Source organism: Etheostoma cragini, chromosome 9 (assembly GCF_013103735.1).
Source record: "Etheostoma cragini isolate CJK2018 chromosome 9, CSU_Ecrag_1.0, whole genome shotgun sequence".
NCBI lineage: Eukaryota > Metazoa > Chordata > Actinopteri > Perciformes > Percidae > Etheostoma > Etheostoma cragini.
Window position 1 is genome coordinate 22335501 of NC_048415.1, and position 11101 is coordinate 22346601.

The following is an 11101-nucleotide window of genomic DNA, read 5'->3' on the forward strand; positions in this document are numbered from 1 at the left end:
GAGTGAGCAGCAACGCCTTGTCAACACACAAGCACAGGAAACGGAAATGAGTCAGGTACGCTTACCGTCACAGCCTGAAATGTTCCCTCGCACAGATGTCTGCTGATAATAAATGTATATATGGCAAACACTGGTATGCTACATTTATTTACCCACCACCGTGGCTGGTAGGTTGAGCAGATTCACCGCATTTGGCGGGTGGAGGGTGCGAATTTCCGTTCTTGGCCTGTGAAGTGGACTAGAGCAGGAAGTCACAGAAACACTAACATTAATTATGCTAATTCAATTAAAAATGCCAAACTTCATGTTGGGTTTAGTTGTGGCTCCTAGAGGCTTTTGTAAGGTTGGACATGATACATATAGATCAAATCTAGGTCTAGGGGAAACTCACTGCTGAGTTGAGTCTTTTGTAGGGGGCGCTATTGAGCCAATGTATGACAATTTATGACCATTTATGTTCAAGTTACCACAACTTTCAAATGTTGTATTTGAACCCTAGACCGCCGTGTCAAGGCATAAACCTCAAAGTATACAGTATGTGCGCCTGCTCTACCACTGAGTCATCCTGGCCACATTAAAGTCAATTTTAAGTCAATTGGGGTAAATTGGGGATAAGTCTTTTTAAAATACAACCCTTGAAAATGTCCAAAATCATTAAAAAAATAATCTTCAATTCATAATGTACTGTCATGTACTGTGTGTCAATTTTTTGCTACTGCAGCAAAATGAATCGCCCCTTGGGGACATATAAAGGTTTTTGGAACTTTTTGAACTTGAACTTGAATGGCTGACTTCTTGTTGGGTTTAGGGGCTTTTCTGTACACATGCCTCCCAAATTCCATGCCTCATTTTTGTGCTTTTTTGAATAGCCCATAATTATAATAATAAAAAGAAGAAGAAGAAGAAAACATTAGAATTTCAATAGGTCCTTTACCCCGACGATGTTGCTGCTCAGGCCATAATAATACAAATATAAATCAATAGGGTTAATAGAGTTCTACCCCTTCGGGTTTTAAGTTCTGAAAAACAAGAACTTAAAAGCAATTGTAAAGATAATATAATTAATAATGGTAAATTCAGTCATTGTGAAGCTTTTATATACAGTATTTAGGAGATTTTTAGCTTTCTTTTTAACTTCATAGTGATTTTTTTTTTGCAGACCCCAGCAGGGCCATTCCATGTGGCTTGTCCAGCACTGTGCCAAAGACATCTTGATGGCTCTTGCCTTCCTTCACAGGGAAGGCTACGTCCATGCTGACCTCAAGCCACGCAACATTCTCTGGGGTGCTGATGACGAGGGCTTCAAGCTCATCGACTTTGGCCTCAGTTTCAAAGAGGGAAATCAGGTGGGTGTGCCGGGGAATTTGAAGGTCAGTATAATAGAGCAGGCCTCACTTGGGTGAGAGTGCTAGAGATATAACCGCAAAGAGAAGAGATCACTTCTAATTTAAAAAATTACATAATATTGAAGCTGCTTTACCTGGCCATAAGCAACCACATGTTTTTTAAAGTTTGAGTTTAAATGCACTATTGCAGATCATATACATTTTTACCACATACAAACAAACGAATGTGTGTTGCTTTTTGTGAGCTCCTCTCTCTTTTCGTTTGATCTGTCAGGTTATACCCAGGTCGACTTTGTGTTTGAATGGGGTAACCCCCTTGATCTACTCGGCTTTGCAACCCAGGTAGCAAAGTGGGTTTGATCAGGGTAGACTTGGGTTGATTTCATTGTGAATTCTACTGGGGTGGGAAAAAATCTTGATTGGTTTGAAATGACAGTGGGACAATCTTTACAGATCCCCGCACACTTTGCAAAAATATCAGACTGCATGTCAGTGTGCTTTATACTGGGTTTTAATCATAGACTGTATAAATCTAGGATATAAACAGGCAGCTTCAACAAGAGCAGATCGGAGCGGTTCGATTCATTTTCAGCCACTGACAGTTTGTGCCTAGAGTAAAACTAAATGTATGAAAAATACATTTTCTTTAATTCTCTCGGCACCACCTCTCTTATTCCCTCTTTCTGGCACAAGACACTCATGCAGACTGCAGTTCTGTGCGTATGCTGAGTAGCACGGAATTCTCTCTTTTTTATTCTGTCTTTTTTAAATGAGTCGTGACTCAGACAGCAAACCTTCCTTTACTTTAAATGTTCTCCCCTCGTCTTAAAATAGTCAAAAATCAATACTAGAGTAAACTACCTTCTTTTCCAGCTGCTGCAATAGTTATGCAGAGGAGAAATCAATCTGCACAAATCTTCTGAGAAGTGTTAATTATTTATTTGTGCTTTAGAAAGTAATCACTGCCAAAAAATCTTAAAATAAGCTTTATTTATCTCCCCTTACTGTACAATGACAGATTCAAATAGCTACAAAACATTAGCTCTGCTGGTGTACAGATGGACTGGGTTATGTGACAAGTTAGCTCTTCACTGAATATAATGTGAAAGCCCCGCCCATTTCAAGCGCTTATGCTAATTGTTATGAATTGCTCCCGGGTTGACCCAGGTGATCTCTTAATTGTCATAACCAGGGATATACTCATGTAGATTGTCTTGGCTTGAATTTCCAAAAAGACTGTTGAACCCTGATCAGACAACAATAGCCTAACCCTGGTAGTAGGTGTGAAAGAGTTATAAATCTTTCCAACTCTGGGTGTTAGATACTACACATCTGCCTCCTCTCTGAAGTTTGAATTTTGAATTCAGACCCAAAGAATTGGAGTTTTCAATTTAAATAAATCGTCAAATATTTTCATTCTGTTAATGTCTTTTCATTTATTTTGGCACAGTTAAGTGTGTTAAATTACGTAAATTTTACTTTTCTTTATTTTAGCAAAAATGTACTGTGGCCACTAAGTTTAGTGGCTTGGTGGCTCTGGGGCCATTGCTTCAAAAGTATTAGAGTCTTTCCCTGATCAAGTGTTGATTTCATTCTTCTCCCTGCCTCACCTCCTCCAGGATGTCAAGTACATCCAAACAGACGGGTATCGTGCCCCAGAGGCTGAGCTTCAGAACAGCCTCGCTCAGGCCGGGGTGGAGGTGGACTATGGCTGCACAACCGCTGTGGACATATGGAGCCTAGGCATCATCCTGTTGGAGATGTTCTCAGGAGTCAAGCTCAAAGACACCGTTTGCTCCCAGGAGTGGAAGGTATGACAAAGCTCTACTCAGGGTGGATTGCTAATAGGGATTTAGTAGAATCCGACAATTTCAAAATGTGTAAATGTATTTACCATTCTTTGCACTATAATTGTTTGTTAGAGTACTAAATGTTTAATTTTGATAGTTTTTCTGTCTAGTCTTGTCTGACCTTGTGTTTTCCCACCTCTGTGATTGTCTGCCCCACTGGATGTGTTTCACCTGTTCCTGAACCTAGTGTCACCTGCCTCTTGTTACCATGTGTATTTAGTCTTTGTGCTTCCTTGACTTGTGTTGGATCAATGTTTGTTGTATTTCCCTGTGTTGGATTATTGTTTTTTGTATTTCCCTGCATCAGCTCCCTGCCCTTTTCCTGATTTTTCCCTTGGTTCCAGTTTATCTTGTTGATTCATTTTTTGACCTGCTGTTTTTGGACACTTTCTGTTTTATGGATTTTCGTTTAAATAAAGATTCAAGTGTCACCTGTTGTCTCTGCATTTGGGTCCAACCATCTCCACCTCGATAACAGAATGATTGGACCTGAAATGGACCCTGCAGAGTTTGAGCCTCTCCGTCACCCAATGGAATCAGAATCTGAGCCGATGACTTATTTGTAGAATGGGAACTCAGCCTTCCAGGGTTTAAAGGCTCACTCACCAGCTTGCTTGTTTCTGGCTACAGGCTCTCTGTCCCATTCCCAGCCAGCCTCCTTGCCTGTTTCACCAGAACTTTTGTGAGAGTGTCCTGCTTCTACCTCCTCTAATGTGCAGCTTCCCAGAGTCCAAGTTGACGTGCACCTTCCCAGAGTCAGAGCTGACCAGTGTTCCCAAACCTCACCAGTGTTTCGCCCTGCACTTTAGAGACTGTGTCGCTGCCTGGCATCTCAGCGACTATGCCGTTGTTCCCCGTGTTTTGTCAGTGGTCCGGCCGACTCCTGACCCTGTTGACTGGTTGGCGGGTCTGCCGACTTCTGTTCCTGTTATCCTGTTGTCTGACCCATGTCCAGCTGACCCTTTGCCTGTCGTCAGCCTAGCTGACCCTTTGCCTGTCTTCAGCCCAGCTGACCCTTTGCCCGTCTTCAGCCCACTTCACCCTTTTGCCTGTTTTCTGCACAGCTCAGCCGTTGCCTGTCTTCTGCCCAGCTCACCCGTTGCCTGTCTTCAGTACAGCTGCCCAGCTCACCCGTCTGCCCCGTCGTCTGCCCGGCCTCCAGAAGGTTTTCGCCAGCCAGCCTGGCCTACAGAGGGTGTTCACTAGCCTTCCCAGCCTCCAGAGGGTCTTCGCTGACTGCCTCAAGGGTCTTGCATTGCCATCCTCCTTAGAGGTTTGCCTTTGGCGCCAGCCCCCAGAGGGTTATTGCCGCCCCCCAGAAAGTTTTTGCTCTCCTGTCCACCCTGCAAAAGCCTTTTACCGTCCTGTTTGGCCTCCAGAGTTTCTTTGCCTCTGCCGTCCTGCTCGGCCTTCAGAGGGGCTTCGCCTTCATCGTCATGCTTGGCCTCCAGAAGGGCTTTGACTTCATCGTCCTGCTCGGCCTCCAGAGGGGCTTTGCCTTCATTGTCCTGCTTGGCCTCCAGAGGGACTTCGCCATCACCGTCCTGCTCTGCCTCCAGAGGGACTTTGTTTTCTCCGTCCTGCTCGGCTGCCAGGTTTTTTTTGTCCTCGATGCGGTTCCGGCGGTTCTGTTTTGTTTTACTCTCCGCCCTCCCTGGGTTGACGATTTCATGGATTATTGTTTAAATAAAGACTCAAGCTCACTTCTTTGTCTGTCATCTCTGCATTTGTGTCCATCCTTCTCCACCGCCATAACATGGTCGACGTTTCACAAGTTTTTAATTAACTGTTATGAGGAAGGAAAAGTAAAATAGAGCAGAACCTTAGTTGCAAAAGAAAGATAGTATCCTTCAATCTGGTTTCCTCCTCTTTAGGATAACAGAACTGCCATTGTAGATCATCTGTTTGCCAGCAACAGTGTGGTGTGCCCTGCCATTCCTGTCTATCACCTCAGAGACCTTATCAAAAGGTAATTTCTCACACTGATTCAGACTGCTTTGATATGATCTCTATGCTATTTACTATACTTGTATTTACCTTTCCTGTGTAAGCAAATGAATATTGTCTATGGCAAATTTGGTTACACTGGACTTTTCCTACTTTGTGTGTGCAGTATGCTTCTCAATGAGCCAAAGCAAAGATGCACTGCTGAAACTGCCCTTCTGAGCCCATTCTTCAGTATTCCCTTTGGTATGTGTCAATATTTGAGACATCCTCTAAGAGTAATACATCCCTGATTGAACCATATTTATATGTGTGTGTGTGTGTGTGTGTGTGTGTGTGTGTGTGTGCGTGTGTGTGCTTAAGCTCCTCGCATTGAGGACTTGGTTCTGCTTCCCACGCCTGTCCTGCGCTTGCTTAACCTGATTGATGACAGCCATCTGCACAATGAAGAAGAGTATGAAGGTACAACACAATATATATTTGTTTTTGTCCTTAAATTATGAATGACTTTGGGAATTACTTTATTTGATTTCCTTTGTTTTTCAAGTGTAAGAGAGGTATGTCAAAATGTATGTCATTGTTTCTCCTAGACATCCTGGAGGACATGAAAGAGGAGTGCCAGAAGTATGGCTCAGTAGTTTCTCTGCTCATCCCCAAGGAAAACCCAGGGAAAGGAGAGGTTAGATTGGTATTCAATAAACAAGCAGAGTTTTATCATTTCAATTAAACAAAAAACGTATGCAGTTCTCAGAGTGAGAAATACCATTTAATTCACAGCTATTTTTTTTTATCAGAGAGAAGCCTACGTTGTGTTTTAGATGTGCAGAATTCCTTAGGTTGTAGCACACCTGTTACTGGTTGCAATAGAAGGGACCTACGTGCTAGACTCAGAGATAAAAGAAAATGGTTTATTGGAACAACAGAGAGAAGTGAGGTAGAGGGGGTGAGAGGAAGCTGGCGCCAGGGACTGGAACAAAGGGCTGAGGTTGGGGAAAGAGAGGGAGCTCTGGGAGAATGAGGAGACCAAGGGCAAGATGTCCAAGGGAGTGGCACTGGAAGCCAAAAAGCAGAGGAGTCAAACAGGGGAAGGCTGGAAGCAGGAGTGGAGGAGGAATGAAGCAGGGAGCCGCGAGGAGGGGAACTGGATGAAGTGTCTTTGACTAGTGATTAGTTACAGTTACTAGTTATTTCTTCCAAACAATAACTAAATTAGGTACTCAGTTACAGTTACAAATTATAAAAGTAAAAAGTTACTTTAGAAAGTAACTACTGTGTTACTTTCAAGTAAATTTTTAAATGCTCAAATGTGACAACACCTCCTCCCCTTTTTAATGGAACATAAAATACATGTGCATGTTCAATTATTTATGATAAATCGTAATATTATAATGAAATGGACCCTTAATACAGTACATGTGTATAATTGTAATTGTCTTAAAATACATTTTTAATGTTATGTGTCCCAGCATATAAACAAAGTATTTTTGTTTGTAGCAAGTGAGAGAGAAAGATGAACTGAATGTTAAACAACAAAACAGTAGACAAGTAGACATCCTGGTTTAAGAACACATTCAGTCATTTAACATCCTGTGTGTTTCCATCAGGTTTTTGTAGAGTATGTCAACTCCAGTGACTCCAAAGAGGCCCAGAGGCTACTGACGGGCCGCACCTTTGATGGGAAGTTTGTTGTGGCTACCTTCTACCCTCTCAGTGCCTACAAAAGAGGTTACTTGTACCAGACTGTGCAGTGAAGTTCTACAGCTTAATTTACACCTCTTCACTGTTTGCAAGAAAACACAACTCAATAGGCTACCACAGGGGAGAAGATATTTTCGTCCTTTGAAAATAACTATAACTAACCCGAAGTTATCAGTGGTTGCCCTACAGTTGGAGTTCAAATGATTCTGTTATTGAGTGTAGTTAATAATTCTGCATGTCATTCATGTGTTTTGTTTTTTTACAGTAAATATGTTTTCCATACTAGTTGTACTCAGCTATGAGAAATGTACAAAAACACTTGATTTCTGCTGTCTCCAGTCTGCACTATTCTTATTAGTGCAGATATACCTGCACCAATCTCGTTTTTTGACTCTGAGCCAGAGGACTACCAGAAGATACTGCAGTTTCTGTTCTCGCTTCCATTTCACTATCTTTCATTCATACAAATTACCACAATAAAATAATGTGTAATTAAGACAAGTACAATGTGATGTGGTTGGACAGAACAAAGGCCTTTTTTCTTAAGAGAAAGTGTAAATTCAGACATTGATTAGAAACATGTAGCAAGAAACACTGATCTCCTAGTAAGATGAATGTGAATGTCTGTCAACCTGTTAAATGAATAATGGGAATGTCTGTCAACATGTAGGAAAAATAATAATACTTGTTAATAATAATACTTATCATTATTATTTGTTATGGTTAACATTTAATGAGAGAAAATGGTTTTGTACATGGGATATACAGGTATCCTCTGCTGGCTCCTTAGGCAGTTTTCAACGAGAAACAGTTTGGATTGACCCGACAACTAGCTGGTGGTTTTCACTCATTGCCACAATATGAGCTAGCAAAGGGCACCTAGTGCCCTGTCCTGTAACACTATGCAATGTAGGATTTTAATATCAAAAGTCTACATAATCATAGAATATTTTCATTATCGGTTGACCATTCATGAGGACACACAGTGAGTTCTGTGTTTGGATTGCAATGAAAAGGACAAATGAACAAGTGAATATTTTTGAGAAGTGCTGAAAATGATTGGGGATTCTTCTGGCTTGCACAGTGAGAAAACGTCTAACGTATGAATCAAATTAAAATTGTCCAAATCCTTTGTATAGTTACAATAAGAGTGTATGAACAAATGTAGCAGAAGTAGAAAAAATTCTTCTAACTTACCCAAGTACGCTTTAATTTGACCTTGGTTTAATTGGAATTCTAGACGATTGGCTCCTTTTGGCACAGTCAGAGCAGGAGTCTGTAATGCAAACGCACATTCTAATAAAACATCTGACCAATCTGGGTTTTTTAAAAAACAGAAAAGAGTGTGCTTTCCCCAGTGCAAAATATAATATTTCTTGGGCTATCTCGTGACTCGGTGTCCTTCACAGCTCGCCTGTCGGCGGAGATGGTGAACGTTATCGGGGCTAGTCTCGCTCATTTTCGACTACGCGGGTCCTTTGCTTTCAAGATATGTCTGAGGTAACTAGGACTGATGGCAGTGGCTATTCTGGTGATCCCACTAGGTCGCCTGTTTATGAGGGATTTCCAGTGGTGGGTGGCCTCCCTCATGCTGGATCCTGTGCGTCATGGCGCTCGGAGGGTAACGATTACCGTAGAATGCGGAATGGCGCGGCGCCGCTGGAGGCATTCGGCTTTCTTGGCGCAGGGGGTAGCCTTGGGCACGTTCCTGGCACGGAAGGTGGTCAACACGGATGCAAGCCTTTTGGACTGGGGGGGTGGGGGGGGGATACAGGAGGGCCGTTTTTTGAGGTGCGTTTGGAGCGAGAGTCTTTGGCGCTGTCACATAAATTACCAGTGTTTCTCGCCCTGAGGCATTTCCTTCCGCTTCTCAGTGACCACCATGTTCCGGTGAGAACGGACAACATGACAACAGTAGCCTATATAAACCGTCAGTGGGGCTTGCCTTCCCGTCAGTTACACACGCTGGCACGCAGATTGATACTGTTGATTAGCAGGCACCTCCTGTCTTTGAGAGCAACACATGACCCCGGGGCTCTGAACCAGGGCACAGATTTGCTGTCCAGAGGCAAGCCGCTGTACGGCAACTGGGCTCTGCACCCAGCCATTGTGAGGCAGGTGTGGTCGCGCCACGGCGGGCTGAAGTGGAACTGTTTGCATTGAAAGACAATGCGCAATGTCCGCAGTTTTGGCCGTCGCCGGTTCTCCTGTACGCGTTCCCTCCTCTGGCTCTGATACCCCCACTATGTCCAGGGTGAGAGAGCACCAGAGCAGGATGATTCTAATAGCTCCACACTGGCTGATGCACTGGCTGGCGGAGATATATCTACTCCTTTGCGGACAACCGTGGCAACTCCCACTACGCAGGGACATGCTGTCCCAGGCGGGGGGGGACAATCATTCACCCGCACCCAGAGTGACAGGCGCTATGGGCTTGGCCCGTGAGTGGTGCAATTTAAACACAGTTGGGCTCCCACAGAATGTGATTAACACTATTCAGAGGGCCAGGCATTCTTCCACCAGATCCCTGTATGACTGTAAGTGGAGGGTGTTTGAGGAGTGGTGTCTCAAGGAGGGACATGTCTCTTTTCAGTGCCCTGTTGGTGCAATTTTGTCATTCTTTCAGGAGTTGATTGACAAACATAAAGCCTTCTCCACCATAAAAGTGTACCTGGCTGCCATTGCAGCTTGTCACATGGGGTTTGAGGGTAAAACAGCTAGCCAACACCCTTTGGTTTGCCGTTTTATAAAAGGAGCACGTCGGCTGCTCCCTGTTTCTAAGCCGTTGGCTCCCCCGTGGGACCTGGCAGTGGTGTTGGACGGGCTTGCTAGCCCTCCTTTTGAACCACTGGAGGAGGTCGACCTGAAGCATCTGTCGTTGAAGACAGTGCTGGTTCTGGCCTTGGCATCTGCAGAACGAGTTGGCAACATTTATGCGCTCTCTGTCCATCCATCATGCACTCAGTTTTCCATGGGGCGTGTCAAAGACTCACACACACAATCTCAAGGGATTATCCTCCGGACAGTTAGTCGCTTTTTTACGGTGCCCCATGGGGTCACGCTGAGAAAAAAAAAAAACTAAACCGTGCGCACGGATTAACAAACTGTGTGCATGGATTCATAATCTTAATAAACGTGAGCAAAGTATGAAAGAAATTCACAAATTCAAACTTCTGTAATCAATTATACTATAGTGAAATTACATTAAATCACAATGACGCATCTTTACTAACGTAGTAAGGTTACAAGGAGCTACAACCTGGAGAAATAGTATTGGTCACTAGCAGACGTATATATACTACAACACCAACACCAAAATATCTGTTAATTTAATGATTAAATAAGGTATTGTCTCCAAACCTACAGTGAGGAAAAAAGTTTTTGAACACCCTGCTATTTTGCAAGTTCTCGCACTTAGACGTAATCTAAAAAAAAGAAATCCAGAAATCACCATGTATGATTTTTTTTACTATATATTTGTATGATACAGCTGCAAATAAGTATTTGAACACTTGAGAAAGTCAATGTTACCAATACCAATATTTGGTACAGTAGCCTTTGTTTGCATTTACATAGGTCAAACGTTTCCTGTAGTTTTTCACCAGGTTTGTACACACTGCAGAAGGGATTTTGGCCCACTCCTCCACACAGATCTTCTCTAGATCAGTCAGGTTTCTGGGCTGTTGGTGAGAAACACGGAGTTTGAGCTCCCTCCAAAGATTCTCTATTGGGTTTAGGTCTGGAGACTGGCTTGGCCACGCCAGAACCTTGATATGCTTCTTCCAGAGCCTCTCCTTGGTTCTCCTGGCTGTGTACTTTGGCTCATTGTCATGTTGGAAGACCCAGCCTCGACCCATCTTAAATGCTCTAAGTGAGGGAAGGCGGTTGTTCCCCCAAATCTCGCAATAGATGGCCCCGGTCATCTTCTCCTTAATACAGTGCAGTAGTCCTGTCTCATGTGCAGAAAAACACCCCCAAAGCTTGATGCTACCACCCCCATGCTTCACAGTAGGGATGGTGTTCTTGGGATGGTACTCATCATTCTTCTTCCTCCAAACACGGTCAGTGGAATAATGACTGAAAAAAGTTATATTTTGGTCTCATCTGACCACATGACTTTCTCCCATGACTCCTCTGGATCATCCAAATGGTCATTGACAAACTTAAGACGGGCCGTGACGTGTGCTGGTTTAAGCAGGGGAACCTTCCGTGCCACGCATGATTTCAAACCATGATGTCTTAGTGTATTACCAACAGGAAATG

General features: G+C 43.4%; 1 protein-coding gene across 2 annotated transcripts in view; it reads left to right on the forward strand.

The window, feature by feature from the left end:
• Positions 1–8079, forward strand: part of uhmk1 (U2AF homology motif (UHM) kinase 1) — a 22943-nt gene extending 14864 nt beyond the window's left edge. The window contains exons 3-9 of one of the 2 annotated variants that reach the window (XM_034880439.1): positions 1160–1346; positions 2966–3157; positions 5071–5165; positions 5310–5386; positions 5504–5602; positions 5731–5819; positions 6745–8079. In XM_034880439.1, coding sequence (XP_034736330.1) covers positions 1160–1346; positions 2966–3157; positions 5071–5165; positions 5310–5386; positions 5504–5602; positions 5731–5819; positions 6745–6891 — 886 coding nt within the window. In that variant the 3' untranslated portion in view covers positions 6892–8079. The remainder of the gene's footprint in view (positions 1–1159; positions 1347–2965; positions 3158–5070; positions 5166–5309; positions 5387–5503; positions 5603–5730; positions 5820–6744) is intronic. The other variant, XM_034880440.1, reaches the window with a different exon arrangement.
• The last annotated feature ends 3022 nt before the right edge of the window (positions 8080–11101 follow it).